This window comes from Schistocerca americana, chromosome 11 (assembly GCF_021461395.2).
Source record: "Schistocerca americana isolate TAMUIC-IGC-003095 chromosome 11, iqSchAmer2.1, whole genome shotgun sequence".
Lineage (NCBI taxonomy): Eukaryota > Metazoa > Arthropoda > Insecta > Orthoptera > Acrididae > Schistocerca > Schistocerca americana.
The window spans coordinates 22,391,012-22,415,645 of NC_060129.1; the positions used below are offsets into that span (position 1 = coordinate 22,391,012).

The following is a 24,634-nucleotide window of genomic DNA, read 5'->3' on the forward strand; positions in this document are numbered from 1 at the left end:
ACATCTTCCTCCTTGTTCAGGTCTCCATTTGGATTGAGGAGTTCTTCAGAATACTCCCCCCACTTGATCTCAAGTTCCTGCTTATTTTCTGCCTGTTGACCACTTGTGTTCACCATTCAGACACAGTCTGTCATATTGTTCTGCCGCACAGTTTTAACCATACAGGACCTTTTTTGAACCATCATTATCTTCCGCCATCATTCTGGTTCCCTCTTCCATCGCCTTATTCTCTCATCTGCCGCCACTCTCTCAGCTTCTTTCTTTCTATCCAATATTTATGTTTGATAATAGACTACAGATTCAAATATTGAAACTTACTCTTGAAGTTCAACTTACTGTAATAGGTATAGATGTGCCGGATTGGGACTTGAACCTGAATTTCCTGCTTATCTTGAGTGGTCACCTTACCATTTGGCTATCCGAGCATGCTCCCAGAACCGACCCAAACTTCCATGTCATGCACCTATCTGTTTCTTTTCATATTCGTAGGAATAAATTTAAATATTTGAAACTGTAGTATGTCATCAAAAATAATTATATACATAAGGCGAAGATGGGCCTATGATGAAAATGACAATGATAGTCTACGACTTCTCCTCTTAATTCTAAAACCTTCACAGGACTCCCAATATGTGGGAATGTGGTTAAATGCATTAATAAATTGTGAGAAGAAATAGATGTGTGACGTGAGGAAATTTGGGTTGGTCCCAGTCTGGCACAAATTTTCTTGTGTTGCTTTAGGTAGTATATCTATAACCATTACAGGGATAATTTTCAGCTCTTTCTTGTCTGGTACTCTTCTCTTGTACTAGTGTGCTATTGTGGAATTGCACCCTAAACAACATATTCTTCTTCTCCGCTTGAATTTCATTACAAATAAGTACCCCACTCATACAATTATAATTAGTGGAAACTTCTATCTACCCTCGATTTGTTGGTGAAAATACATGTTCAAAGCTGGTGGTAGACAAAAAAAACATCTTCTGAAATTGTACTAAATGCTTTCTCTGAGAATTCCTTGGAACAATTAGTTCATGAGCCCACACAAGTTGTAAATGGTTGCGAAAACATACTTGACCTCTTAGCCACAGATAATCCTGATCTGATAGAGAGCGTCATGACGGGTACAGGGATTAGTGAACACGAGGTCATTGTAACGAGGCTCAAAACCATGTCAACCAAAACCACTAAAAATAAATGTAAAATATAGCTCTTTAAAACAGCAGATAAAAATTCGCTTGATGCCTTCCTAATAGAGAGTTTCCATTCCTTCCAAGCTAATTATGTAAGTGTAGACCAGATATGGCTCAAATTCAAAAATACAATATTGAAAGCAATAGATTGATTCATACCACATACGTTAATAAGAGACAGGGCTGATCCACCATGGTACACAAAACACGTCAGAACACAGTTGCAGAAGCAACGAAAAAAGCATGCCAAATTCAGAAGAACGCAAAATCCCGAAGACTGGCTAAGTTTCACGGAGGCTCGAAATTTAGTGCAGACGTCAATGCGAGATGCTTTTAATAGTTTCCACAATGAAATATTGTCTCAAAATATGGTAGAAATCCAAACAGATTTTGGTCGTATGTAAAGTACACCAGTGGTAAAAAACAGTCAATACCGCCTCTGCGCCATAGCAATGGAAATGTTACCGATGATGGTGCCACTAAAGCAGAGTTACTAAATACAGTCTTCCGTAATTCCTTCACGAAAGAAGACGAAGTAAATATTACAGAATTCAAAACCAGAACAGCTGTTCGCATGAGTGACATAAAAGTAGATACCTTAGGTGTTGAGAAACAACTCAAATCACTTAAGAAAGGCAAGTCTTCTGGTCCATATGGTATACCAATCAGGTTCCTTTCAGAGTATGCAGACACAATAACGCCTTTCTTATCAATCATATACAACCGCTCACTTGAAGAAAGGTCTGTTCCTAAAGACTGGAAAGTAGCACAGTTCACACTAATATTCAAGAAAGGAAATAGGAGTAACCCATTGAATTACAGACCAATATCACTGACCTCAATTTGCAGTAGGATTTTGGAGCATATACTTTAGTCGAACATTATTAATCACCTTGAAGAAAATGACTTATTGATACTTAACCAACACGGATTCAGAAAATATCGTTCTTGTGCAACACAGCTAGCTCTTTATTCTCATGAAGTAATGAGTGCTGTCAACAGGGGATCTCAGATCGATTTCATATTCCTAGATTTCCATAAGGCTTTTGATACCATTCCTCACAAGCGGCTATTAATCACATTGTGTGCATGTGGAGTATCGTCTCAGTTGTGTGACTGGATTCGTGATTTCCTCTCAGAGAGGTCACTGTTCGCAGTGACAGACGGAAATCATCAAGTAGAACAGAAGTGATATCTGGCGTTGTGCAAGGTAGTATCATAGACCCTCTGCTGTTCCTGATTTACATAAATGATCTAGGTGATAATATGAGCTGCCCCCTTAAATTGTTTGCAGCTCACGCTGTAATTTACCGTCTAGTAAAATCACCAATGATCAGTTCCAATTACAAAATTATCTAGAGAGAATTTCTGTATGGTGCGAAAAGTGGCAATTTGCACTAAACAAAGAAAAGTGCTAGGTCATCCTCATGGGTACTAAAAGAAATCTGATAAATTTTGGGTACATGATAAATTGCACAAATCTAAGGGCTGTTAATTCGACTAAATACCTAGGAATTACAATTACGAGCAACTTAAATTGGAAAGACCTCATAGATAATATTGTGGGGAAGGCAAAACAAAGACTGCGCTTTGTTGGCAGAACACTTAGAAGATGCGACAAACCCACTAAAGAGACAGCCTACATTACACTTGTGCGTCCTCTGCTGGAATATTGCTGCACGGCATGGGATCCTTACCAGGTAGGATTGACGGAGGATATCGCAAAAGTGCAAAGAAGTGCAGCTCATTTCGTGTTATTGCGCAATAGGGGTGAGAGTGTCACTGATATGATACGCGAGTTGGGGTGGCAGTCACTGAAACAAACGTGGTTTTCTTTGCGGCGAGAAATTTCAATCACAACATTCTCTTCCGAATGCAAAAATATTTTGTTGATGCCCACCTACGTAGGGAGAAATGATCATAATAAAATAAGAGAAATCAGAGCTCAAATGGAAAGATTCAGGTGTTCCTTTTTCCCAAGTGCCATTCGAGAGTGGAATGGTAGAGAAGTAGTATGAAAATGGTTCGATGAACCCTCTGCCAGGCAGTTAAGTGTGAATTGCAGAGTAACCATGTAGATGTAGGTGTATCTTTTGTTTCTTGCATCTCTTTTTGTTACTTGTCCTCCCACAGATTACCTACAGATATCCTCTTAAATCTACCCCACTCCTCTTCTGTCGTTTATGGTTCATCCGTTGGGAGATTTTCCTCCACTGTTCCCAGGCACTTTACTCTATTCTCTTCTTCTTCCAGCTTCCATTCCATAACGTACCTATCCTGGTTACCTGTCCCTTTCTCATCCTTAGTCCCTCTCTCAGGTTCATTGTTAGCAGTTGATGCCCATGTCTCGGATGGCATTACCTTGATATCTGTGATGTTCCTCTACATTTCACTATCACACAGAATAAATTCAACTAGCAACTTTGTACCCAAGTCATTACTCTTCCCCTTCAATTGGAGAAAATGAATTACTGCACTTTATCAGTGGGTTGTGCCCACCCAACCTGTTTCTGCAAACAAACAGGAAATTAAATGTGTGCCTTATATTTTCTCAAGATGTACCTCGATCTGGTTGCTTGGCTGGTTTTATGGGTATTAAAGGAGCGAGTAAGAAATCATCAGTACCTCATTCGCAAAATAAGTGCATGGAGGATGGTGAGATGTTATTCTTTTTCAAGTTTGTGTAATCCTCCTCCCAGACACACAGTCAAATCTGAAAAGTTGTTCTTTTATTGGATGTTTGCTCTGGCCCAGTAATTATGGCATAGGAATCTCAAATATACTGAAATAATAGGATGTGCTCTGTGCGTATTACTCTGGTTATTATTTCAGCTCTAAACTTCAGCCCTTTTTACATTAAATCATATTAAGATATCGTCTTAGTGACTGAGCTGTCTTCTTTTAGAAGATCAATTTACAAATGATCATACCATAAAATATTTCGATATTGTTTGCTATTGTTCTTAGGTTGGGACATAATTGTGACACGTTACGTGGAATAACAGAAGTCCACAGAGTCCTGGAATCAAGCAATGTGCAGTCCCCTTAGGGCACTGTCTGCACAAGTGGGAATATGAGAAGGATGGGTAGAAAGGGGAAACCAGCAGGCTCCCAGTAGGTGTCGTCACTGCCCTATGTTGCGGTTGTCATAGAATTACACTCGGACATAACTTTTTTGTTTGTGTCTGAGATAAATCATTTAAAGTACAAATGAATACTACTGAATCTCAAAGTTACATGAATAGACATATTCATTACCCTTTACATTTCACCAAAATAAGGATGAGAGGTTTGCATAGATCATCAAACAGTAGTAGAATAATTTTTGAGAAGCACCCTGAGATGCTTGTTTCGGTACAGTGGTGTTCTTAACTAGAAGTAAAAGGTATCTAATGAAGAGTCCTTTACGACTAGCCCTCTTACATTTGCGTCATACTTAAAAACGTGAAACATCAAAAAGAAAAGAAAATCCTTTCTTTATTTCTAGAGATAGAACAGTATTGTTGAAGCTTCCTGGCAGATTAAAACTGTGTGCCATACCGAGACAGTGATTTCCCTAGATCACTCCAGGCAAATGCCGGGATGGTTCCTTTGAAAGGGCACGGCCGCCTTCCTTCCCCATCCTTCCCTAATCCGAGCTTGTGCTCCGTCTCTAATGACCTCGTTGTCGACGGAACGTTAAACACCAATATCCTCCTCCTCCATACCGAGACTCGAACTCTGGACCTTTGCCTGCGAAAGACAAAGGTCCCGAGTTCGAGTCTCGGTCCGGCACACAGTTTTAATCTGCCATGAAGTTTCATACCAGGCACACTCTACTGCAGAGTGAAAATATCATTATGGTATTGTTAAAATATATAATCCTTTTTATTTAGCAAGACGTTTTGCACGGATGCTTCAAATTTAAATTTAGTTTCATACAGCTAGTAATTAAAAACAAGAGATATCATTTTTGTGAAAATTAGTTGTTCAGTTATGTTAATTAACATAGCTATTTGGTAATAATTATAGAATTCAAATAAAACTAAAAAAATGCTGCTAATACCAATAATAATTCCAATCCCAAAGAAAGCAGGTGTTGACAGATGTGAAAATTACCGAACTATCAGTTTAATAAGTCACGGCTGCAAAATACTAATGCGAATTCTTTACAGACGAATGGAAAAACTGGTAGAAGCCGACCTCGGGGAAGATCAGTTTGGATTTCGTAAAAATGTTGGAACACGTGAGGCAATACTGACCCTACGATTTATCTTAGAAGAAAGATTAAGGAAAGGCATTTGTAGACCTAGAGAAAGCTTTTGACAATGTTGATTGGAATACTCTCTTTCAAATTCTGAAGGTGGCAGGGGTAAAGTACAGGGAGTGAAAGGCTATTTACAATTTGTACAGAAAGCAGATGGCAGTTATAAGAGCCGAGGAGCATGAAAGGGAAGCAGTGGTTGGGAAGTGAGTGAGACAGGGCTGTAGCCTCTCCCTGATGCTATTCAATCTGTATATTGAGCAAGCAATAAAGAAAACAAAAGGAAGGTTCGAAGTAGGTATTAAAATCCATGGAGAAGAAATAAAAACTTTGAGGTTCACCGATGACATTGTAATTCTGTCAGAGACAGCAAAGGACTTGGAAGAGCAGCTGAACGGAATGGACAGTGTCTTAAAAGGAGGGTATAAGATGAACATCAACAAAAGCAAAACGAGGATAATGGAATTATTCGAATTAAGTCGGGTGATGCTGAGGGAATTAGATTAGGAAATGAGATGCTTGAAGTAGTAAAGGAGTTTTGCTGTTTGGGGAGCAAAATAAGTGATGATGGTCGAAGTAGAGAGGATATGAAATATAGACTGGCAATGGCAAGGAAAGCGTTTCTTAAGAAGAGAAATTTGTTAACATCGAGTATAGATTTGTCAGGAAGTCGTTTCTGAAAGTATTTGTATGTAGTGTAGCCTTGCATGGAAGTGAAATGTGGACGATAAATAGTTTAGACAAGAAGCGAATAGAAGCTTTCGAAATGTGGTGCTACAGGAGAATGCTGAAGATTAGATGGGTAGATCACACAACTAATGAGGAGGTATTGAATAGAATTGGGGAGGAGTTTGTGGCACAACTTGACTAGAAGAAGAGATTGGTTGGTAGGACATGTTCTGAGACATCGAGGGATCACCAATTTAGTATTGGAGGGTAGAGTGGAGGGTAATAATCGTAGAGGGAGACCAAGAGATGAATACACTAAGCAGATTCAGAAGGATGTAGGCTGCAGTAGGTACTGGGAGATGAAGCAGCTTGCACAGGATAGAGTAGCATGGAGAGCTGCATCAAACCAGTCTCAGGACTGAAGACCACAACAACAACAACACCAAGAATCGAACAAACAACTTCACGATACGAGACTTAATCGTTCTGCACTCAGTTACAGGTGGTTCTGTTCAAATGCTGAAAATATTTTGTACTTGACACTGGTGTGTCACATGAAAAATAATAGGTCAGAGGCATGCAGAACATTCACACTGTCAAGAATAATAAACAATTTTGGGAAATGCATAAAGAGGCCAAAAATCGAGCAAGTGCATAGGTCCGAGGTAGAAGCCAGCCCCTCGGGGCTCATACCCGGACTCGGGGAAAAGTGCCGCCAGTCGACTACCGTACGCGACGGTGTGTCAGTGACGGGAGTCTCTGGCGAATGTCTCGGGCTGTGACAGTGGTTAGGTGTGCCACAGCACAGGAAACCAGTTTCGAGTTCAGTGCCAGAGGATGGCGACAGCTGGTGATCAGGTGTGCCGTCTGGAAGTGGCCCCTAGCTTTGCAGTAGACTGCTCCACACACGACAACTGCCCACAGGGCACAGAGGTCAGCGTCAACACCAGCACACACTTGAAGCACGAAGATAGATTCCCTGGACTGACAAGTTTGGGAACCTGTTGGAAGCACACGAGGAGGCACGTCCCGCTTGCCAATAGCGAAGTGGTCTGGTTTTCTGTTGTGGGGAACATTTACGTGGGGTGACGTGTGGAACCTGATATGTCTGCCCTCATATCTCACAATAACAGTACACGAATCCATTGCCCTATAGGTGACTTCTACCTTCGGTGAGACAATGTTTCGTATCACTAGTGGCCAGCGGTGGAATGAACTTGCTGACTGACAGTATATCTATACGGGACTAAATTCTTGGCAATAGCTGTCTATGCAGTTCCTGCCGAAAAAGGCGTATTACGAAGCTGCGTGCTTAGAGACGGACGGCGCCTCTCGTCATTTAGGCACGGTGCTAGCTGTTGCAGAGTTGTTCACTGCAATGTATTAAACTGTTCATTTTCCTGACTTTATTATAAATTGTACTCACTTTGCTGTTGTATTTGGATATCTGTGTTTCTTTTTGACTGTTCTTGCAAATTACAGCATTGTGGCTATACTCACAATTCTACAAAGTACAGGTGTCATATTTTGGTTTTCTCATGCATTCTGTGAAAGTATGAGATTGTGAATTTAGTTGCGGTTTCACTATACTTCTGTGCTCGAACAGTGTTTGGCCGTATCTGTAAAAATACAAAACAATTCACTGCCCGATTATTCCTAATCGGTGTCGGAGTACTTTGAGATTGGTGTCAGAGTACTTTAAGGTACAGCAATTGGTATTTGACAGCGAGGGGGCCAGAATGCTTGCGACAACAGTATAGTAATGCCAGCTGTAGAGATCTATATGATACATGAATTTGTGTTTTTTGTAAGAGATAAAGTGTTTTAAGCGAATTTCTGTCAACTTAGAGAGTGGAATGCTGTGGTAGCTCAGTTGGTCTATACACAAGCTTCACGGTTCTTGTGGCCCTTCCCCTCTGCATGCAGTCACCTCACTTGAAACAACAGGAACACGACTGAGCAATGTATACGCCCCCTTGGACACAGCTGTGACCACCTGTTAGTGGCAGGTCTATATCGACATCTACATCTATACTCTGCAAACCACTGTGAGGTGCATGGTAGAGGATACATTCCACTGTAACAATTTTTAGGGTTTCTTCCTGTTGCATTCACATATGGAGCATGGGAAGAATGATTGAATGTGTGTGCGCGCGCGCAGTAATTATTCTAATCTAACCTCACAATCCCTGTGTGAGTAATACGTAGGCAATTGTGCTACATTCCTAGCGTCATCATTTAAAGTCAGTCACATATTAAGACAGTTTGCACAATGCTTTTGGTGTCTCGTGATGTCCCTGCTGTGATGCGTTGTCACAGTCAGTAGGGGAATGAATGGTGCTACATGCTACTGGGCGAGTGTTTCTAATTCCATTACTAATGAGAATGTGCAATTAAGGGTTTTGTTTGGAGCCAGTTGTACACCGTAGAGATATTGTGAATGATTTCTTCAGAGTTCGAATTATGATATTTACTTCCCAAAATTTGTGTGTAATAAATCCGAACGGAACAAAGTGAACCGTAGACATAGGGGTAGTGGCAGTTCATGCGACTAGGTAGACAGAATACCGTGCCCGGTAGATGCGCAGTTGGCAGGGCACGCTTGGGGGAGCCGTAGTGGTGGGGGCCGCAGGCAGGCACTGTGGGAGAAATGCTGAGCGTTCAAGGGGAAGTGCCATCCTAAACTGAAGCCTATGTTAACGTTTTTTGTAAGTATTAAGCGGGACCCCTCCGTGCCCGCACTTGCATGGTGACCATTCAGAATATCTACTCTCACCTCTGCTTTGTTTAGTATCTAAAAAGAATTCTACTGAAAATGCAAAAAAGGCAGCAATTTGTTTTCGCTGGCTTGTTAACCGTTTGTAACTCAAAAAAGTGTCACGAGTGGCAAATTTTACGTAAAACCTACACACTTCTCTTCTTCCCATGTTAAAATATGCTTCTTTTCCAGAATTTTTATGCTTCTTTAGCCAAAACACAGCTAACATGTTGTGCTATGGAAAAGTACACCCTCAGTACAAAAATAAATGTATAATGTTTTCACTTATGTAGTTTCAAAATGCGCAGCATTTCTCATTTTACTAGGTATTGATGGCCATTAAAAATTACGTTCTTTCATCAAAAAAATCCGTAGTTAGTGGACTGACACAGTAGATAATGAACTGCGTCCTTTACTCATAAACAAAGAGCTACTTAAGTTAAAGTTCTATCTGCTAAAGTACAGCTCTCTTTGTATAGTTCGCATTGCCACAATGGTGTTGAGGTAGTAGTCTGCTATGTACGTTACGAGGTTGCTCTGTGCTGCCTGCCTCTGTGCTAGTCGCTAAGTCTGTGGCTCTGTCACAGTGACACACTGGAACTCTATGTCGTACAGACTCGAACTAACTGAGCTACTGGAACGAACGAACTAACTAACTGGCTAAACTGGCCCTCTGGTCTGCAGCAGCAATCCTAAATACTGGCGGCTGAGAGACCGTTGGCAGCTTGTTTCCGGAGAGTCTTGTCGTTGGCCTCTATCGGCACTCTGTTAACCTCTATGCCGCACGATGTGCTGGCACCAGCGTACGCCAGCACATCACCCCCCCTCCCGAAATGCCACACCGTTGTCGTATAGTGTGGATGCGAATGACGATAGGAAGGGAGGGAGGACACTGGACATTGTGATGGGATGGAAGCCGCTACTCCCAGCTGTATCCCACCATCTGGTTTGCGAGAAACACCCTTCGGAAAACTGCTACCGGGACACGTGTCCAGTCCTGAGGGCGAAGGCGATGGCAGGTCCAGGTCCGTGGGATCGGCGGGGGAGAGGGTGCCCCGTTCTTCTGCTCCTCCTGGGGTGCCCTGGTGACACCAGCGGGTAGCTGCAAAGGCCACGCGGTCTCGGGAAGCCGTGAATCTGGGGGAAGAAAAGCAGCAGAATCACGGGGCAAATGACATTCGCGAATTCATTTCTGGTGGTGTCGCTGCAAAACCTCACAACCTGCAGTAAAGTACATATATAAGCCAATGTGTTCCTGGATTGCGCCTCTTTCCCAGTGCCCACGGTTGAAATAAACACTGAAAAGAAAAAGATCGCATGGGGTAAAGCGATACTTGCTTACCATTGGTGGGACCGTATGCTGCGGTGGATGCAGCAAGTGTAGCAGCTTGCGATGGTCGTGGCCGTGCAGAAGTTCCGCCGGCGATGGTCCGTCTCGCGGGTGGGAGCTATAGGAGGCGAGAAAGAGTTGCGGTGCCTGTTCCCGTGTGTGGGTGGTGTGACTCTTGGCCATCTGTTGCATGAAAGTGCGTACGAAGCATTCTGCTTCTCTGTTAGACAGCGGGTGAAACGGCTCATAAGTCCCATAGTGCTCAGAGCCATTTGAAACGGCTCACTTTGTTAGATGGTGAATGCCGTTGCAGTCACAAAACTGTTAAGCCACGTGAAGTGAACTGTGGTCTATTGTCCAACAAAAGTACTTCCGGCAGACCTGCTGTGCAAAATATTGAGGACAACGCTTGAATGGTACTAAGAGGGTAAGTCAATTATTATCCGCAATTTAGTGTGTGTGTGTGTGGTTTTTTTTTTTTTAAGGACTGTCATATTATGTTCATGACACATGCTTTGTTTATTTGTTTTTATATCTTTGCAATTTTCAAGCTGCTAGGTTAGGTTCGTTATCACTGCTGTGCTGTTAATCGTGGCTGCTCCACTTGTCTATTTGCACCAAAGAAGAGCAAAATTCAGTGATCAGTTTTTTGTTGTCGGAAGGTGTATCGGAGGTTGAAATTCATCGAAGACTTTCGGTACGGTACAGGAACAGTGTTTTGCCAGAACAGGGTGTCTTCACGTGGATTGAAAAATTCCGAAATGGTTGCACAAGTGTTACGCACGATGAAGGAGCCAGAGGACTGTTTACCGCCACAAATGAAGAAACCATTGAGCATTCACGTGAAATGATTCTCTTAGACAGACGATTAACTATTGACAAAGTGGCACATTAGTCACTGTTCTTCGTACAAAATCATCCACAACAGACTTAGGTTTCATAAAGTTTGAGCAAGATTGGTCCCAAAACAGCTCACAGAGTTGCATAAACAAATGCGCTTGGACATCCTGCAAAAAACATGGTAACGAGTGGGACAACTTCTTAGACAGGATAATTACTGGTGACACATGAAACCATCGTTACGAGCCGGAGAGTAAGAGAGTAAACGGCAGAGAATGGAATGGAAACATCCAAATTTGCTGTGCAAGAAAAAGTTCAAGACCCAACAGTCCACTGGAAAACTGATCTTACGGTTTTTTGGGATGCACAAGGTCCAGTATTGGAACATTATGGGGAAAGGGGCACAACGATAAACAGTGTATGTTACAGTGAGATGCTTACTGCCAGGCTAAAGCCCGCAATTCGAATCAAACGCTGAGGATTGCTATCAAAAGGTGTTGTGTTGTTGTAAAACAATGCCTGTTCGTATACTGCTGCCCACACTGCTGAAACACTCCAAAAACTCAAATTTGAAGTACTGGATCATCCTCTATACAGCCTCGATCTTGCCGCTTCTGACTATCACTTGTTTGGTCCACTGAATCAGGCCTCAGATGAAGCAGTGAAAGAAGCGCTGCATTCTGGCTCGCAGCTCAACCGAGAACCTTCTTTCATAAGGGCATCACGAAGCTTGTACAATGGTGGACCAAGTGCGTTCAAACACAAGGAGACTGCCGAAAAATGATGTTCTTGTAAGTTTCCTATTTGATTACAATAAATTTTTATAACTACTTTGTGGATTATAATTGACTTGCCCTCGTACGTGATGTGGTAGAGTTTGTAGGCACCGGCAATGGGAACTTGCTAAAAGAGTCTACCACTATGAGCCAACGAGTGTTTCAAAATGGTCTTGCAAAGACTATGTGCACTCGTTGACATGGCAATTGAGTCTTAGGCCAAGCTGCAAATGTCTGTGGCAGAGCGAGTCGGTTCTCGGTGCGTGCGTGATACCGCGACATCATCTGTTCAATGTGGGTGTCCGTGTCACGCCAAGAACAGTAGCGGTGCACTAACTGTTTACTGCAAACAATTCCCCAATGTCCTTGATGGAGCAATCGCGATACATCATTTTGCAACAATTTGGGAACAAGCAAATGGGTTGTCCACTGTCATTTTTAACTAGAATCACACCTTGTCGAACTGAAAGGCTATGCTGACGTGCAAAATACTGGTGCACAACTGAGTTCTGCATACTGTTCAATGAAAGAGGCCAAGACGTGCGAATATAATGCAACAAAATTTTGAGGTCTGGATCTGCTTCTGTGGCCTGTGCAGTTTTTCTGTAGTGCAAGGGAAATGATTCCAGAAATTCAAAGCCCTGTGCATCGATTTGGTAACAGATGCAACAGATGCATCAAAATCAGAGTCTGAGCCAATCAGAAGGCGAGATAGGGTGGCCGCTTTGCCATGCTTTGTATTTCATACTTATACTGCAAAAGCAGCAAATCCCGGCGTTGCAATTTGTGAGCGGGCGCGTAGGAACCGACTTTGCCAGATGAAGCAAGGACTGCCTGGGCTTGTGATCTCTCACTAAATAGAACTTGCGACTGTACAAATAGTGACTGAATTTTTTCACTCCATACACAACAGCAAGAGCTTCTTTTTCAATCTGGGAATAATTGCACTAAGTTTGAGTTAACTACTTTGAAACAAAAGCAATAGTTCTGTCTCGTGCACCAGTTCTGTGCAAATGCACAACGCCAGTTTCGTAGGAAGAAGCGTCGACTTGCAGAACTACTGGCTTGGCAGGGTCAAAATGCACTTAACATCTGTCACTAAGCAAAGCATTTTTGAGTTTCTGAAGTGTGTCTCGACAGTGTTCATATCACACAAAAAGCACATTTTTGCGATGCAAGCGATGCAATGGAGCCGTGATCTGAGTGGCATTTGGAATAAACCGAATGTAGTACGTCACCTTGCCTGGTACGGAGTGCAGTTCAGACACATCGTGAGGAACAGGCAGCTCACAGGTTGCAAGCAAATCAGATTGGAGGGGGTGCACAACCTGACTGTTTATCACATGAACTAAGTACTGTAGTTCAGTTTGAAAAAAGTCACACTTTTCGATACAATACTTGAGTCCTGCTTCTGACAACACTTGAGAAAGAGTATGCGAATTGGCAATGTGTTCCTCTGGTGTACCACCTGAGACGACAATATTGTCGAGGTAGTCTCAGCAAAATGGCACTTTTGCAATCAGCTGTTCCAAGTAACATTGAAAAATGGCAGGTGCAGAAGCACTCCCGAAGGGCAAACGCAAATACTTGAACAGTCCTAAGTGTGTATTTACAACAAACACTTTCTGTGATTCTTCATACAATGGAATTTGTAAGTAGGCATCACACAAATCTATCTTAGGAAAATAACGTCCTGTACCGAGCCTGTCCACCTCCGGCCGAGGTAACGCATATGTGTCAACTAATGTGATTTGACTGTAGACTTGAAGTCAACACAAATGCGAATGTGACCAGGAGGCTTAGGCAACAAAACTAGTGGAATTGTGCATTGACTAGTTTGAATGGGAGCAATTACACCATTATCTTGCAATCTTTCAGTTCACTGGCTGCTTTGTCTCGTAAAGCAATTGGAACGGGGCAGGCCTGAAAAAGCTTACGCTGTGCATTGTCTTTCAATGTAACATGCGCTACAAAGTTATTAGCTTTTCCAATTCCTTCTGAAAATAGCAGGAAATTCTTCTAGCTACGTTGGCTTTCGGATCAAAAGCTGAAATAGAAAGTACATTGTCTTGGATGCTAAGGCCATACAAATCAAAGGCCTCTAAACCAAAAATGTTCTCACTGTCTCACAGTAAAATTCACTGTCCTAGTGTGAGATTTGTGTCAGTGAACTACAATGTCCAAGCAGTGTCAGGGAGGTGCTCGCTCGATTTAGAGCAGCGTGGTGAGCCTAACTGTTTGAACATGGCACAATTAAGCAAAGTGGTTGATGCACCTGTGCCTTACTGAAAGTTCACACGACGGCTGGCAATTTGTAATGAAAGAAATAGTTTGTTAAAGTGTCATTGCACAGCAGTAGGGTGAGAATGAGGCACAACCTTAATCATAAATTTGTCAGAACCTGTTGTAGGTTTGGAAAACACAACGTTCACTGCATGTGTATGCGCCTTTTTTTCTGGGAGCGGACAAAAATGGCGTTTTTGTGCACATTGCAAACCAACTGCTTGTACACTGCCTGTTTTTCCACACGTGGAACATGTTGCATGATGGGCAATCTTGTCTTTCATGGCGAGCAAAACATCTAGGGCAAGACTTCACTAAGTTCACAGGTCTGTTTACATGGCTGTCCATGTGGTTGTGTATGCACTCACTGTTGTGGCTGCTTGGGGCAGTCACGAGCAAGGGGCAACTCGACACGACAAGTCGAGACCTGGTCAAATTTATCGGCCACTCTGGCACCCAAATCATATTGATTTTTTGTGCCGTTTTAGAGTTTTAAGCATTGGAGTTCACCAGTCAGGATATCTCACGCAAATACAAGGAGTCCGTCAGAGGCAATGTGGCGAAATGTCGTCTTTGTTCAGTTTCCAAAGCAGAACAATGCAAAAATGGGACATGGGACAATAGTAAGCATCAAACCTGAGCCATAGGCTGAGTGGTGCCGTGTGCAATCACCTAGGCTATGGGAAGGATTGGGCTAAATGAATCTGGTGAGCCACTTTAATTTGTGTGCACAATTGTGTGATTGGTTGACTTCAGTAGTATTAAATCAGAAAAAGCACAACGTACCAGAATTTTTTCTTAACAATTATTTCAACCTTGCAACGCCCTAGCAAGCTTTTCAGACCTGTTTCTGACCACTGTGTGTGTGTGTGTGTGTGTGTGTGTGTGTGTGTGAGAGAGAGAGAGAGAGAGAGAGAGAGAGAGAGAGAGAGAGAGAGAGAGAGAAAGAGAAAGAGAAAGAGAACTTAACCAAGTACTAACACAGTTTATCAACATACTTGTGACATACAATGTATAGCTAGCCAGCTGTCTGCATATAACATACACTTGTACAATGAGCATAAGATTAAACAACGCACACAACCTTGTGCCCAGTAGATGCAATTAATTCACCTGTTGATGTTGTACCTGTTCACGTTGAAGATTACTTGTCATAATCAAATATGTGCACATCATGGCAACAATGTAATTCATCTAAAAACAAAGATGATGTGACTTACCAAACGAAAGCGCTGGCACGTCGATAGACACACAAACATACACATAAAATTCAAGCTTTCGCAACAAACTGTTGCCTCATCAGGAAAGAGGGAAGGAGAGGGAAAGACGAAAGGATGTGGGTTTTAAGGGAGAGGGTAAGGAGTCATTCCAATCCCGGGAGCGGAAAGACTTACCTTAGGGGGAAAAAAGGACGGGTATACACTCGCACACACGCACATATCAATCCACACATATACAGACACAAGCAGACATATTTAAAGACCATATATATGTCTGCTTGTGTCTGTATATGTGTATATGGATATGTGCGTGTGTGCGAGTGTATACCCGTCCTTTTTTCCCCCTAAGGTAAGTCTTTCCGCTCCCGGGATTGGAATGACTCCTTACCCTCTCCCTTAAAACCCACATCCTTTCGTCTTTCCCTCTCCTTCCCTCTTTCCTGATGAGGCAACAGTTTGTTGCGAAAGCTTGAATTTTATGTATATGTTTGTGTTTGTTTGTGTGTCTATCGACGTGCCAGCGCTTTCGTTTGGTAAGTCACATCATCTTTGTTTTTAGATATATTTTTCCCACGTGGAATGTTTCCCTCTATTAATTCACAACAATGTAATTCCTTATATTGGATGTAGATGGAATGTACACACATGAGAAAATTCATCAGCCCAGGTCACTGTACCTCCAAAAATACTCATTCCAAGAGACTCGCAATAACTTGGAACACGTAAACGAGCCACTCTCAACTCGCAGCCCGACCTCAGATTGACGTCCACCTTTCTCGAAATTCCACTCACTATCTCTAACAGGTCCACAATAACTCTGCACTTGCGGACAGCTACAGCTGAGTAGCAACAGAGCCAGCCTCCACTTGCGGTCCGGCTGCCAAATGTTGACTTCCTTGTTGGTGGCATTGCTGGCTGTCACTGTCCACTAAGCACACCGATCGTGTGCAAATAAACACTCACTGTCCAGAGGGACAAACCGCAATCGCCAGTGGTGAGGTAGGAGTGGGGTGAGTAATCGGTATAGTGCTACACACGGCACATTGTTAGGAAAAAGGTGATGTGCATTGTGGTGAGATTCACTGTCAGAATTCTGAGAGATTACGTTCCAGGAAGGATTGGACAACATATTACTTCCTCCCATATACCAGCAGTCATTTGTCTTGCTCACTATTGGGGGGGGGAGAGGGGAGAGAGGGGGGGGGGATCAGTAGTATCGATAGTGCCCTTTGCTACACGGCGTAAAGTGGCATAGACAGTACGGAGGTAGTTGTATTGTGGTGGAATGCTTCTGAATGTATTTTGTGAACGACTCGTCCTGTCGGCAGATGCGGCCAATGAGCAGCTGGACTCTCAGACGGCGGAGCAGCGTGCCAACCACGAGCAGCTGCTGGCTGACCTGACCACCATCCAGCGCCAGGCAGCCGAGGTCTGGGCCCAAGTCGGTAAGCAACAAAAACCTCTAGCCCTGCCGCTGTGTGACACATTTACTGGCAGCTTGTGGCTGGGACTCGAGACCCTACTACAGAGATCATTCTGATAAAAACCTGAGTAGGCTGTTATAACACAGTTTTAATTGTTGATGCAGATGGATTACCTTACGTTTCTACATAGTTTCTTCCATATTATTATTATTATTATTATTATTTTGTTCCCCCCTCCATTGGATACAAACTTTCCAGAAGTTGGCTGCCCCAGAAGTCAGTTGCACACATACTGTTAGCCTGTAATGTTATGTTCAAAATGTTCTTCTAATGCCTTATCCAGTGGACCCAGCGTCTGGTGATTGCAGGAAAACATATCTGGACAGTAAGGTGGGTGATCGAGGGGTGGCAGTGTAGCTCAGAGTTTCCCACATGTGAGAGCTGCCAATATGCAACTGCACATTGGCCAGGAGGAGGACTCCACGAAAAGGAGTCTCGGTAGCGCCCAGGAGCTCGCAGTAGTGGGCTGCGTTCGCTGTCCTTTGCCCGTGACTGAAGTCGATCGACAGTACAACTCTAGAGTACGGAACACAGCTGCCAAAACTCTCCCTGCTCGTAGTCGTGTTTTGGCATCAATTGGTGCCTCTCCTCCCTCCAAACTTTGTTCACTCCACACTCGTCATTTCATTCTCTGGGGTAAAGTGATAGGGCACATATTTTGTCACAGGTCACGATAAGGTCCACCAAAGCCTCTTTTCTTACTTCAAAGTGATCCAGAAGTCGTCAACAGGCGTCTTTCTGCACATTTCTGTGTGCCTCGGTGAGATGTCGAACCCACCTCAGATATTTTTTCATATCTGAATGTGCCCGATAAAATGGTACGGCCACTTTCGCACTTGTGCCCACCTCTGAAGCTATCTCGGCAACAGTGCTGTGGCAATTGCCTTCCACGAGCTTCATTGACACTGGTTGCTGGACACCATTTACGGCTTTGATTTTCCACTATATCAAAACTGTTTCAAAATGTCTGGGTCTAATTCGACATTCGAGTAGGATCACCAATGTTGTGTGGACTCTCTTCGGACCGTAAATTGATTTCAGACCACGGTGGACGAGAAAACAATTATTATACCTCGCGCAACACGTAATGGTACTTTCAGTTCTCTCATAACGATACTGTAATGACTTACCCGAGTGTGTGTGTGTATATGAACACAAAAACCTGGCTCATATTTAGAAGACCCTCACAGTATTTTTCACTAGCTTAACCCTCGAGGAGGTGGGTCGTTTTTCATAACACGAGGGTGTGTGTGGTGCCGTTCATATGTTTGCACAGAATTTGTGAGCAAAATCACAATATAATCTTGTTTTAATTAAACGATGATAAAATAAACTTATGTAAGTTAAAGCACTGTTTAATTTAATAATAGTGAAATAAGCTTGCATTATATCACTGTTACCGTGGACAGTTGTTACTGAGACAGTAATGACCCACTTGAAGCATTAAACAGTACAGTTGCATCAGATCCCAGTCAACCACTTATTTAGTTACTAATAACTCTCAGACAGTGGTGTCCTTGTGGGATTATGCTTTTAGATTGCAGTGCAGATCAGTTTATTGCACAGATCATGGTTTTTTTGCTGCGTGTTTTATATTACTGCTTTTCACTTGGACGTATGACAACACAATTTGTGACTGTGGAGGGTTAAAAGTTATGCAGTAGAATTTAGTATCACCACCACCGTTATGCTACACTCACAATTTTTGATTGTGAAAACTATTCTTTGGAAGAAGAACAAACCAGCCTAAAATTAGTTTGATTGTGCTAGTGTATAACATAATCAGCTTGGAAAGGGAGATGTTCCAATAGCATTATGACTGCATACTAACACTGAATTAAATTTTTTGTTCCACTGCAGTTAAAATCATTCTTTAATTTTGCAGTATAGACAAATGTATTCCACTTGGACGAAAAATGAGAGATAGTCACCAACTCATCTTACAAACTAACCACAGTAAATTTAAACCGAGGTCAAAACTGAAATATTAATTGCCATACTCAAAGGTACATGTATATCGGAGACTATAATCCAGTCAACTTTGCACGTCAATATTGACTGGTGCGGTGGTTCGGAACGTTGCTGTAATGACACACACTCTTTTATATTCACTCTCAGTAAAAAACACTCTTTCTGAACAATGTATCATAATTATAGCTATGTATTGAGGATCTGCCTGCCACGAGGGCGACATGCTCTGCCACTGCTTCAGCCACCACTTCTGACTTCTACTCTGGGATTCTTGCATCTGAGTGACGACATTTACACAGCGCTCTAGGTGCTCCGACCTCAATAATAAATATTTAAATACACTCGTGATCTGCGTGAGTACATGTTGAGGGATCTTGGCCTCAATCTTTACTCGTTTTGTGTACTGCAACAGACAACATTCTTGATACATTTGCCATCAGTTCATCTGGTTACACTTCTCAGGATCTCATATAATATTTAAATGAAACAGGGATATTGTGAAAACATTACACGAAAAGAGGTCCAGAACAACTGAGTAAAAGTGAGGACATGCTTGGATAGTACTTGTAATTTATTTTGATTAAATTTAGTATAGTTTTTGTTTTGTGGTGAGCAGGTCGAGTGGCACATCCGGACCTGCTTGTAGGTGTGTAGTGTGTTAGTCCCAGAGATGACTGACAGAAGTAACAGATGTTTGGAGAATAAGGTGCCGTATTTATCTGCCCCCAGCTTTCAGATTCATTGATAGAGGTTAATTTTTGGTCTGTCTAACTTTAATAACCCAAAGGTAAATTACAAACAGCATGAACTTGACATATTTGACAGTTTAAATGGCCCTGTGTACCTATAAGCGTATTTGTACAGTTAACTAGGCAGTACCTTCTGTCCTCTTCTCAAAGCTTCTTTCCCTTCCTCCAATCTAGTGGTCTCTCTAGTTTCCTGCTGAGAGGACAAGCAAACCATGTCATCTTTAATTTTTCTCTACAATTATCTGCATCTTCAGTCTGTTTGCCCTTTTTTTTTTTAAATATGATTCTATGCAATCTTCAGTTAATTGGTAATGGCTTGTTTAATTTATCTTCTTATTGTGTCTTCTTCTATAAATACATAAATTTAAGTTCCCTGCCACAATTTGTCTGTGTGTTAAAGGCTAATCTCAAGAACTACTGTAGGAATTTTTGATACGGTTTTCACTTGTAGAGAGATCGAGTCACGGAGAAGATTTGTGTGTACAAGGTGGGCAGAAACAGTCTGAAAAGCTTGTAAAAGTGTTACAGGGTGGTGTGTGCTGAGGAATAATTGTTAAGAAAAAAATTCAATGCATTGTCCCGTTTCAGAGTCATTTAGCGTCGAAGTTAGCCAATCGGGTCATCGTGTGCACTGTTTCGAGCAGCCTGTCAGGAATAGTATTGCCAGACATGTTCTTTGTTTCATTTCCTCAAACTGAACAAGAGTGCAATACAAATATCACTATGTTCATTGGTGTTGGAAGTGTGTGGCAAGCCTCTCTCTGTCATCGACCTACCGCGCCTCTTTCCGTGGAAATTCGCAGGGAAACAAACTCTTCAGACACGTTCGGCACCACTGTCGCACTCAGCCTGCATAAATTTCCACCTGCAATGATCGGACTTGCTAATGTCAATGCAAAATAACTCAGAAGTGGTGGAACGTATCATACTTTTTACTTAGCAATTATTTCTCAGCGCAAACTTCCTTACCGCACCCTTATGAGTTTTTCAGACCGTTTCGACTACTCTGTGTTTGCTTGACAGGTTCTCGGGACTTACGCCGGATAATATTGTAGAAGCCGCACAATATTTCAGCGAGACAACTGCCCGCCATCTTCAGGTGCTACTATCGCGTCGCTGAGAAACGCGCCACTTTATATGCTGGCTTTCTAGAACAGCGCAGGCGCCAGCGTGGCATAACGTCATCGAAGACCAGTCGTAAACAGCGTCGAATACCAGAGTCCTCTGCTGGAGAAACGGGTCGCGGTCTGCGGAAGCGCGCCGCGGCGCGGGAAATGCGGCCGGGAGCGACGGACGCCGTGCGCGCGCGCGCGAGGTGTTGGCGCCCGATTTAAGCATCTGCGCTAAGGCTTCCCATCTGCGTTGACTCGGTGCGGTTGCTAATCTGTGGCTGACGGTTCCTTAGTGCCGACAAGGCTGGTTCCCAGGCTTTGCTCAGGTGAAACCCCGTGTCTCTGTTTATTAGCTCACTGCTTATGCGTATTTCGACCGCCTCTTTGATGATGGAGTCCCAGTATGTGGAAGCATGCGAGAGGATCTTGGTTTCTTCGTAATTCATGCCGTGTCCCGTGTCAAGGCAATGTTCAGCAACCGCAGATTTCTCTGGCTGACCCAACCTCGTGTGACGTTTATGTTCGTCGCATCTGTCTTTGACCGTACGACACGTCTGGCCAATATAAGATTTCCCACACTGGCACGGGATTTTGTATATTCCTGGTCTCCTCAGGCCGAGGTTGTCTTTAACAGAGCCCAGCATCGATTTCACTTTTGCTGGAGTCCATCAGAGGCATCCGTGTGAACAAGGAAACCACATCGAAACTCACTAGTAAGTCTGTAGATTCAAGACGCAAGTTCTTCATTCGCCGTATAAAATCTTCTGAGTTTCGAATATGGTGTTCACATTTCCCCACCATGGGACTCAGAAGAGAAGCCAGATGTTTAGCTAGATGGTATGTTGGGGCACCTATATTACTAACGATAGGGCGAAGCGGAACATTCTCATTATGTATCTTAGGCAGGCCATAAAGTCGTGGCGGAACTGGCACTCGTTCTCTTAAACTCTTCTTCAGATGGTCAGGAAGTTGGCTGGATTTGAGGAGAGCGGATGTCCTCCGTTGTACGGCATCCGTCGGATCTTTCTGGAGTCGACGATACGCTGTATCCTGTAGTAGGTCCATCATCTTGCCAGAATAAGATGTAGCAGGCAGAAGAACAATGGCGTTACCCTTGTCAGCTGGTAAAATTACTATATCATTGTCTTCTTTTAAAGAACGGAGCGCTCTTCTTTCTTCAGTGGTGACGTTCTGCTTGGGTGCAGGCATCCTTGTTATTGATCTACAAGCCTCTCGCCTTATTTCTTCAGCAGCGTCATTCGGAAGTTTTAAAACACCTTGTTCAACGGCACTGATGAACTCCTTGATGGGCAAGGTCTTGGGAGTAGGCGCAAAATTAAGTCCCTTTTCTAACACTGACATTGCAGCGTCACTCAGTGGTTTATCTGTGAGATTAAACACAGTCCGTCTGCTAAATTTCTCTTCTTGCAAATCAAATCCAGCCAACTTCCTGACCATCTGAAGAAGAGTTTAAGAGAACGAGCGCCAGTTCCGCCACGACTTTATGGCCTGCCTAAGATACATAAGGAGAATGTTCCGCTTCGCCCTATCGTTAGTAATATAGGTGCCCCAACATACCATCTAGCTAAACATCTGGCTTCTCTTCTGAGTCCCATGGTGGGGAAATGTGAACACCATATTCGAAACTCAGAAGATTTTATACGGCGAATGAAGAACTTGCGTCTTGAATCTACAGACTTACTAGTGAGTTTCGATGTGGTTTCCTTGTTCACACGGGTGCCTCTGATGGACTCATTACAACTTATAGGAGCCAAGCTGGAAGGGGACGTCTTACACCTTTTCAAACATGTGCTTACCTCGACTTATTTTTTATTTAACAACCAGTATTTTGAGCAGACTGACGGTGTTGCTATTGGTAGCCCTTTGTCTCCCATAGTAGCAAATCTTTTTATGGAAGATTTCGAGGACAAAGCACTTCAGACGGCGGTTCTGAAACCCAAATGTTTTTGGAGATATGTAGATGATACGTTTGTGGTATGGCCGCATGGGACACCAACGCTTCCTTCTTTCCTGGAACATTTGAACTCCATCCATCCAAGTATCTGTTTTACCATGGAGGTAGAAAAAGATGGTGAGCTCCCGTTTCTGGATGTTTTGGTGCGTAGAAAAGGTGACGGCTCCTTGGGTCACAGTGTGTTCCGGAAGCCTACGCACACAGACTTGTATTTACAAGCTACGAGCTGTCATCACCCCTCACAGCGCAGCGGTGTATTACGGACGCTAGTGCATAGGGCTAGAGCCATCTCAGATCAGGACAGCTTATCGGCAGAGCTCAACCATCTCCGCTCTGTATTTGCCCAGAACGGGTACTCCGAGAAGCAGATCCGGAACGCGTTTCGACCAGCACGCTCCAAACCTCAAGAACAACCTGAAGAAGCAGATAACACCACAGGGTTGGTTTTTCTACCGTATGTCGGTGGCGTGTCTTTTAAGGTGGGCAGAATTTTCAAGAAACACCATATTAAATGTGTTTTCCGGCCTCCAGCAAAAGTGAAATCGATGCTGGGCTCTGTTAAAGACAACCTCGGCCTGAGGAGACCAGGAATATACAAAATCCCGTGCCAGTGTGGGAAATCTTATATTGGCCAGACGTGTCGTACGGTCAAAGACAGATGCGACGAACATAAACGTCACACGAGGTTGGGTCAGCCAGAGAAATCTGCGGTTGCTGAACATTGCCTTGACACGGGACACGGCATGAATTACGAAGAAACCAAGATCCTCTCGCATGCTTCCACATACTGGGACTCCATCATCAAAGAGGCGGTCGAAATACGCATAAGCAGCGAGCTAATAAACAGAGACACGGGGTTTCACCTGAGCAAAGCCTGGGAACCAGCCTTGTCGGCACTAAGGAACCGTCAGCCACAGATTAGCAACCGCACCGAGTCAACGCAGATGGGAAGCCTTAGCGCAGATGCTTAAATCGGGCGCCAACACCTCGCGCGCGCGCACGGCGTCCGTCACTCCCGGCCGCATTTCCCGCGCCGCGGCGCGCTTCCGCAGACCGCGACCCGTTTCTCCAGCAGAGGACTCTGGTATTCGACGCTGTCTACGATTGGTCTTCGATGACGTTATGCCACGCTGGCGCCTGCGCTGTTCTAGAAAGCCAGCATATAAAGTGGCGCGTTTCTCAGCGACGCGATAGTAGCACCTGAAGATGGCGGGCACTCTGTGTAATCGATAAATAGTGTGTGTAAGTGGCCAAACTATAATGAATTCAAGTGCCCCTCCATTATGAAAACAATCCCATTCCCATGTAGAAGTCAATGGCAGAACCCTTGGAATCGCGTAACGCCACTTTACTGCAGCACTAGGCTGGTGTGAGCTAGAGCTAGTGCTACTTGGAAACTTCCAACTTCCTAAACAACTGGCAATACAGGATGTATCAGATGTTAAGCTGCTGATAGCATATTTTTTGGTTCAGAGTTAATGTTTAAGGGGTGTGAAGGGAAAACCAGTACAAAGTCACACAGAAAATGTTACTCTTGCCGGACTGATGATGGAATCCAGTGGCGGCTAACTCTCCACAGTGTAAACAAAACTGCCGTTATGCCTGACTAGTCATCTGTCCACAGATGTTTAGTACTACTTGTATGAACAGGAGGGGCTGGAGAGCTAATTTAATCTGATTTGTGTGCTTTTTGATTTTCTACTTTAGCAGAAGAGAAATTTGTTAACATCGAGTATAGATTTAAGTGTCAGGAAGTCATTTCTGAAAGTATTTGTATGGAGTGTAGCCATGTATGGAAGTGAAACATGGACGATAAATAGTTTGGACAAGAAGAGAATAGAAGCTTTCGAAATGTGGTGCTACAGAAGAATGCTGAAGATTAGATGGGTAGATCACATAACTAATGAGGAAGTATTGAACAGGATTGGGGAGAAGAGAAGTTTGTGGCACAACTTGACCAGAAGACGGGATCGGTTGGTAGGACATGTTCTGAGGCATCAAGGGATCACCAATTTAGTATTGGAGGGCAGT

The 24,634-nt window shown here is 43.4% G+C and overlaps 1 protein-coding gene across 4 annotated transcripts in view; it reads left to right on the forward strand.

Moving 5' to 3' along the window:
- LOC124553721 (protein brambleberry-like) overlaps nucleotides 1–24,634 on the forward strand; it is a 200,722-nt gene that overhangs the window by 81,033 nt on the left and 95,055 nt on the right. For all 4 annotated transcript variants that reach the window (XM_047127637.1, XM_047127638.1, XM_047127636.1 and 1 more), the window contains exon 6: nucleotides 16,641–16,757. In XM_047127637.1, coding sequence (XP_046983593.1) covers nucleotides 16,641–16,757 — 117 coding nt within the window. The remainder of the gene's footprint in view (nucleotides 1–16,640; nucleotides 16,758–24,634) is intronic.